Source organism: Primulina tabacum, chromosome 9 (assembly GCF_025594145.1).
Source record: "Primulina tabacum isolate GXHZ01 chromosome 9, ASM2559414v2, whole genome shotgun sequence".
Lineage (NCBI taxonomy): Eukaryota > Viridiplantae > Streptophyta > Magnoliopsida > Lamiales > Gesneriaceae > Primulina > Primulina tabacum.
Window position 1 is genome coordinate 34,663,275 of NC_134558.1, and position 7,138 is coordinate 34,670,412.

The following is a 7,138-nucleotide window of genomic DNA, read 5'->3' on the forward strand; positions in this document are numbered from 1 at the left end:
TTATTTGATTTTAATTTCTACCTACTAGCATAGATTTATAAAAATCATTTATAAATTGAAGACAATTAAGTCATTTGTAGTGTATTTTATCATTAAATTAAAATAGTCACACCTAATAGAAGGGACATTTTATCATTCTAAAAAATTATTTATCAAGTACCCATGATATTATCATGAGCTTTTTAAAAAAGTACCAAACATAGGATAATGATGATTATTTATCAATCCATGACTTATTAATGTCTCGTGTGCTTTTTGATAAAAAAAAATAGAAATTATTAAAAATTGAAATACATGTAACTACGATTTACTCCACACATACACATACACATACACACACACAAATTGAAATGTCACGGACGAATAACATTAGAGAGAGAGTGAGATTTTTCTGGCTATTATAAAATCTCACTATCTCTCTCTAAATGTCATTCGTCCGTGACATTTACTGACTCACAGCCTGTGACACAACAATTCCTTCCCGAGCGATCTAGCTCGTACAAAGTCTCGATAACGACGACTTTTTCCGCAAATTTTCTTAAACGATGATTGATCTACGAAATCTCCCCAAAAACAATCTCAAATAACTCTGGACGATTCTTATCATCGGGTCAAACTACAGGTCAGTGATAATTTAATTAAACACTTGTTTATTTTAGTTTAGATATTGATAATAATAATTGTTATTTTTTGGTTGTGGATGCCATTTCTGAATTTGGACGAATCAGGTTGATTTTATTTATTAGTGTTATCTATGATAAAATTTACGTTGTTTCTCATTTGGTTGCAGGGTTTGGTTCCTTCGATTTGTTTTTAGTTTTCCGAAACATACTTTGTTTTTGAAGTAAAATAATCGACGATGTTTACGCGACTTTTCGGAAAGCCTAAGCAAGAGGCAAATGCTCTGGCAACGCTTGACAAGTTAAATGAGGTAAAAGTTTGGTCTTTGATCATTTTGGAATCTCTCTTATTTTTGTTTTGAATTTTTTTGTTATAATGAATATAATTTTAAAGTTTGTGTATTTCCTTATTGTGCTGCCTTGACCGTTTAAAGCTTCATTGAGTTCTAAATTTCTTGAGTGAGAGAATTAAGAGCATATGTTAATTTGGAAACTTTTTCGATACACTGATGAATAATTTGTATTTGTTTTTGGTATCAGTTAGTCTGCGCTAGTACGCTTTGATTTTTATTTTTTGTCGTACAAAGAAAAGTTATCATTTGAATTAGAAAAGACATCTGTGAATGAATATATTCAACTTCAGCTGACCTCATTTGTACATCCACTCCTTGAGGTTTGTGGTTTAAAACTTTAAATATGATCTCTGGTTTAAGAGAATGCTAATTAGAATACTTATTATTCAGTCAATGTTGTGTTCTTAAACGATGTTTGTATCATGTGTTCAAACTTCTAATTAAGTTGTTGGTTTAAGGAATTTGCTTTATCCTTTTCCATTTTTCACCTGTTCCACCTACTTTATTAGTTAAATGACTCTGGTGAATATATCGAGATAGAAGAGATCCAGACCTTGGGTTCCTATCTTAGGCTTATATTTTGAAGTTTACATGCTTATGCCTAATATATTCATAGTAGCAATTTGAGTCACATGCACCACCATTTTTAGTGCGATGTCATGCAGAAACCAAGTATATACGATGGCAAATAAAGGAGATATCCATGGTCGAAACCAAAGCATTCTTGACAGTCCACTTTCAAATTTTTCATTTTCAATATTTGAATTTTGGCATGAAGGGGAAAAATGACAACATTGTGATCTTAGTGTTTTTTGCAACTGCAGAAGTTGTTTTCGATTCTAGAGCAATTGAAGTAAGGATCCCTTCTTATGCATTTTTTCTTTTATTCCCTTGCATGGCATGGTTTGCAGACTCTTGAGATGCTAGAGAAAAAGGAGAAAGTTCTCCTGAAGAAGGCAGCGGCAGAAGTGGAAAAGGCGAAGGAGCTTACCAAAGCTAAAAATAAAAGGGGTACGATACGGCGCTTGTGAGAAATTATTTTACTCGCTTGTTCAGTATTTTAGAATCTTAAACAAACTTTGCATCTCTTTCATTGCCCAGCCATATGGCAGTGGTTGTATGCCATGAGCAACACAATGTGTTATGTGCTTTGTAATTTTAAGAATTACAACGTGCTTTTAATGTTCTTATATTGTAATGTTTTAGCTGCAATACAATGTTTAAAGAGGAAAAGGCTCTATGAACAGCAAATCGAACAACTTGGAAATTTCCAGTTGCGAATTCATGATCAGGTGATTTGGAGAAACATTAACCACTTAGTTTTCCTGTTGAAATAGTTTTGTTTTCTGTCTGGTCCTTTTAAGAACTTGTCTGAACGTCGGTCCCAGATGATAATGCTCGAGGGGGCCAAAGCTACTACAGAAACTGTTGATGCTTTGAGAACTGGAGCAGCTGCAATGAAAGCTATGCAGAAGGCTACGTAAGTTGCATTTCCCCCAATTTAAAAGAGATTCATTGATATAGCTTTGTAAATATGAAGTTAGAAAGAAGAAGGTTGTGAACAGTTGACAGACAACCCATCAATGCGGAATAGAAATTAAGTCTCGCAACAGTGAAGTTAAATTAAAAAGACAAAGAACACCAATGATAGTTGGGATAATTCTATGAGTAATGGCGCATATGGAAAACCCGTGAGGGAAAAGGCCCTAAAAGGGAGTTCAAGATCGGGATAGCCCATGGTCATTACAATGTAGTTTGCCAAATCTTAAGGAAAGCAAATTACGGACTGCACCACATGTTGACACACAACCACATTAATCCCGTGTACTAGAATTTTCTTACCTCATAATCTCAACTGGCTTTTGTGATGTAGCAATATTGACGATGTGGACAAAACAATGGATGAGATCAATGAGCAGACCGAAAATATGAAACAAATTCAGGAAGCACTGTCTGCACCACTTGGTGCAGCAGCAGATTTTGATGAGGTAAGCGGTAGGTTCTGACAGCTGCTTGTTCTCACTTCTTCTTTTGAATATTATACTTTACTCTATTTCCTTCCGTAGGACGAGTTGGAGGCTGAGCTTGAAGAACTTGAAGGAGCTGAACTAGAGGAACAGCTTCTGCAACCTGCAACAACAGCTCCTGCTGTTCCTGTTAGAGTGCCTGCCGGTAGGCAACCGGCAAAGAAGGATGAAGATGAAGATGATGAACTTGCTGAATTGCAGAGGGAGATGGCCCTTTGAGGAGGTATACCCTGACCTTTAATATTTGTTGCATAGCATGTTTGTTAATTGCACGTTGACAAATTGTAAATTTGTTAGTTCATTGACTTGCATTTGATGAAACTATTGTATCTGAGAGAATCTTATCTGTGATAAACATTTGCAATGAGAAAGTTTATTGTTAAAATTCGAACAGGGTTGTGCTGAATTGAGAGGATACGATATTTAATAAATTTAACTGTAACTGGAAAAAACTTTGCAATTATGTTTTAGATGGTGTATACAGAATCTAAGCTGAACTTGTTCCTAGATTTTGGTAGTTGCTTGGCGTGGTTTGATAGTTGTTGTATGTGCAACATATAGGGTTTTCTATTAACAAGCAATTATGATTTCCTCTCCAAATGTTTGTGAAATTTGAGCTCTGGGGCTCATGCATGTACGAGCCTACCTCACACCCTTGATAATGGCTAATTCATCCCCCGTCTTGCAGTTCAGTAACAAAGTTCGAATGTTATCATGAGTTCTACTGTATCTTGAGATCATTGCTAGAGCTGCCACCTCCATCCTCTGATGAATTTCACAGAGGTGCATTCACCAGTGCTGAGATTTATACCTGTATGTATGGATGATTTTAAATAATTTCTATTCAGCCTTTGTGGTTTAGCAGATGATGAATGTTTTCTAGCACCCACAACCGTTTGACGATTAAATGTGTATGATGTGTGTTAATTTTAGCCTTTGCTGAGATCCACTTATCTGGAAAATGCATGTAAGGCCATTCGTTTACTGAACTGTTAGGAAAGATATTGTGTCCAAATGCTAAAGTATTGGGGTTTTAATACACGAAGTTTGTAACGTTTACTGTGCATTTTAGACAATTTCATATATTTTGGTGGGAATTTACATTTAAAAGACACGACATGAACTTTTCTGTGAAGCATAAATCATTTGAAAAGGTTGACTTGCTCCCAACTTTCTGATTATGATTACCCAAGTAACGTAGAGCCAAGGATGTGTGGGCGAGATATTTATCCTATCCCCTTGAAAAGCAATCCATATTCTTTTGCTTTATTCCAGTGTTATACGTTCCTTGTCGAGATTTGATTCTGTTCCAAGGAATGTTTCATCTTCTAAAAGTTATGCCTTGTTTGCTTTTATTTTTTTCCAGAAATAATTTTCCATATAATTTATTTTTAATTTCTTTTCTTCCCTCAATGTCACACATCCCAACAGAACTACTATTAATGTCTAAACTTTAATTATTTCCCATAATTTTTTATTATTGTATTGTATTTTTTAAAATTATTTTAAAATCTAAATTACGAATTTGGTCGTAACTTGATATATACATCCGTAGTTTTTTTTATCAAAATAAATCGAACATATAGTTTATTTATCAATAAAACATATTATTTTTTTGTACCAAATTCCTATACATTTTGAGATCCATTTCTTCATCCTCGACCCATGCAACTAGTTTACATGATAGTGACAAGTATGATAAAGAAAGAGATTCTGATTCCACTTGTGTTTCCATGTCCTTTCACGTTGTAAAGAAAAGCAAATGTGCGCCACAAATTCAGGTCCTAATATTTAAATTCGTTGACTATGAACTGAGAAAAATTGCTCTGCTATCAATTTATCTTTTATGGCATGCATACAAGGACAAACTTAAAATTTTCAGAAGTTTTATAAACTACTGCCGCCAACAATAAGGGTTAATTATGTTAGAAAACATTGTTTTTCGACACTAAAATTGGTGGGATGTTTATTAATTATTAACCTAAATCACTTTGTTTCATATACATGACATCACAAAACAGGTAATAGCCAGATGAAAAGTCCTCTCTATCCTTACTAGTGGTTAATGACTTTGACTGATACCTAGTGGTTTAAAATCAAAATGGAAACAGCTGAGCAAAATCTGCATTGCTTTCAACTTCAATGGCTTCCATCGACGACCAAAGGCCACTTAGAACTTCATATGAATATTCATCCACTGGGATTCCCTTAAGGCCATAGTATTCATTAATTTCTAAGGTGGATGGCATAAAAGTACCTGAATCTTGGTGGGAATGAGGATAGGAAGAAGTTATATTTTGATTTAAACGTTCATCTGAATCTTTACAAACGATTCTTGGTGCAGGAGAATTGTTGGGATCATTTGAAATGCTACTTGGGTGATTAGTGGTGGTTTGTGGAAATGGCGTTGGTACCGGGGTTAGAGAATTCATCGAAGCTAGGAAAGTCACAGTCTTCTTGGCAATAGCGGTGGTGGTGGTGGTGGTGGTGACGGTACACGTAGTACGAGAGCAGCTAAGTTCTGCCATTAGCTTCTTTTTCAGTTTAGTGTTCCAGTAATTCTTCACATCATTGTCTGTTCTTCCTGGCAAGTGTGAAGCTATGACAGACCATCTGATATGCAAAACAAAACTTAAAAGCATTTACTCATACATTCATATATATATATATATATGAATCAGCTTGTAGATATAAATAATGATTAAACATGCATGCCTGCTTCCGAGTATGTTGTAAAGATTCAAGATGGTTTTTTCTTCCTCTTGTGTAAAAGAGCCATGTTTAATATCAGGTCTTAGGTAGTTGAGCCATCTGAGGCGACAACTCTTGCCACAACGCTTAAGGCCTGAGGAACAATATTAAAATCATCGGGGAATCAACCAAACAATGCATGGATGGAATTGGACTCCAAATGAACAAGTTTTCATGCATCATTAGTATGTTTCATCCTTTGAATGAATAGGATCACGATTGATATCTAATACAGATTTTCAAATGTTTTATGGCTTGTTTCATGATTTGAAAGTACCCCTATTTTAACAAGTGTACTGATAACATGTATACCAAACGTTTTGGAGTTTGAAGCATGAACTAATGTGATCAAAGCAATCCCAAATGAAAACATAAAAAAGCAAGCAAAGAAAGGAAGAAAGGAAGATATGATCAGTTTGGACGACGACAAAACATCCGATCGAAGAACATCAAACTACAGCTGAATGCGAGAAACTCGGTTTTACTGATAATGATCCTCATAACTTTGAATATCTCGAGTTTGAGAGAGGATGATTGCACGTACGTACGGGCCTTTTGAGGCAAAGCTATCCAGTTGCCACCAGTGCCATGCTTGTGGAGGTAATCCTTGAGAGTTGCATCTTCTTCTGGAGACCAACTCCCCCTTTTCACCTTAGTTTTATCACAGCAAGGGCTTCTCCCCATAATACAAATTCACACACAGATGCTCTCACTGAGGCGGAAAATGTATGTATAGGTGGTGGATACTGAAAATCTGCAAGTACAGAGTATTTTCCAATATATGAAAAAGGTGACGACGGTCTTCTCTTGTTTCCACATACGTTTCTTTCGCTAGTCCTCTATATAAAAAGCTTGACTTCGCCACGCACTTTCACATACTAATAAGTCTCCTTTCATATCCGTGGCGTCAACACGCTTTGGTCTATAATTATAGAATTAGTAACCATCATAGTCTCCATGTGTTCACGAAATATAATTATTATTTGAAGGAAATTTTTTTAAAAAAAAAAACTACCAGAAAAACATGTGAATTCTGAGATAAAATAGTAAGAAATTAGAGGAAAAAATGGGAAGAACATAGAGAGAGATACGACAATTACTCATAAGTATACATTATCAAAGTTACGTAACAAATTATGCATGAGAGTAAAAATGGAAATGGACTTTGATATCACACAACTTACCAAACTGGTTACTACGAAATACTCAAGTATTATAAAATAGTAAAAAATAAAGAGTAGGTCTCTTGTGAGACGGTCTCACGAATCTTTATCTGTGAGACGAGTCAACCTACCGATATTCACAATAAAAAGTAATACTTTTAGCATAAAAAGTAATATTTTTTCATGGATGACCCAAATAAGAGATCTGTCTAACAAAATACGAT

At 35.0% G+C, this 7,138-nt stretch overlaps 2 protein-coding genes across 2 annotated transcripts; one reads left to right on the forward strand and one right to left on the reverse strand.

Moving 5' to 3' along the window:
- Window positions 1-424: 424 nt before the first annotated feature.
- Window positions 425-4,039, forward strand: LOC142555475 (vacuolar protein sorting-associated protein 32 homolog 1-like). Its single transcript, XM_075666354.1, has 8 exons — window positions 425-622; window positions 791-931; window positions 1,885-1,984; window positions 2,180-2,265; window positions 2,362-2,453; window positions 2,847-2,961; window positions 3,040-3,223; window positions 3,689-4,039. Exons 2-7 carry the CDS (start codon window positions 860-862, stop codon window positions 3,217-3,219), a joined length of 645 nt encoding a protein of 214 aa, XP_075522469.1. The 5' UTR covers window positions 425-622; window positions 791-859; the 3' UTR covers window positions 3,220-3,223; window positions 3,689-4,039.
- LOC142555474 (transcription factor MYB94-like) lies at window positions 3,890-6,628 on the reverse strand. Its single transcript, XM_075666353.1, has 3 exons — window positions 6,300-6,628; window positions 5,716-5,845; window positions 3,890-5,613 (listed from the first exon to the last, which is right to left on the reverse strand). The coding sequence occupies exons 1-3, from the start codon at window positions 6,433-6,435 to the stop codon at window positions 5,097-5,099; spliced, it is 783 nt and encodes a 260-aa protein (XP_075522468.1). The 5' UTR covers window positions 6,436-6,628; the 3' UTR covers window positions 3,890-5,096.
- Window positions 6,629-7,138: the final 510 nt, after the last annotated feature.

Coding starts and splice junctions, on each gene's coding strand:
- LOC142555475 (XM_075666354.1), top strand. CDS start 860: ATGTTTACGCGACTTTTCGGAAAGCCTAAGCAAGAGGCAAATGCTCTG. Junction 1,985..2,179: donor CAAAGCTAAAAATAAAAGGG/GTACGATACGGC, acceptor GTAATGTTTTAG/CTGCAATACAATGTTTAAAG. Junction 2,266..2,361: donor AGTTGCGAATTCATGATCAG/GTGATTTGGAGA, acceptor CGTCGGTCCCAG/ATGATAATGCTCGAGGGGGC.
- LOC142555474 (XM_075666353.1), bottom strand. CDS start 6,435: ATGGGGAGAAGCCCTTGCTGTGATAAAACTAAGGTGAAAAGGGGGAGT. Junction 5,846..6,299: donor AGCTTTGCCTCAAAAGGCCC/GTACGTACGTGC, acceptor ATTGTTCCTCAG/GCCTTAAGCGTTGTGGCAAG. Junction 5,614..5,715: donor TACAACATACTCGGAAGCAG/GCATGCATGTTT, acceptor TTTGCATATCAG/ATGGTCTGTCATAGCTTCAC.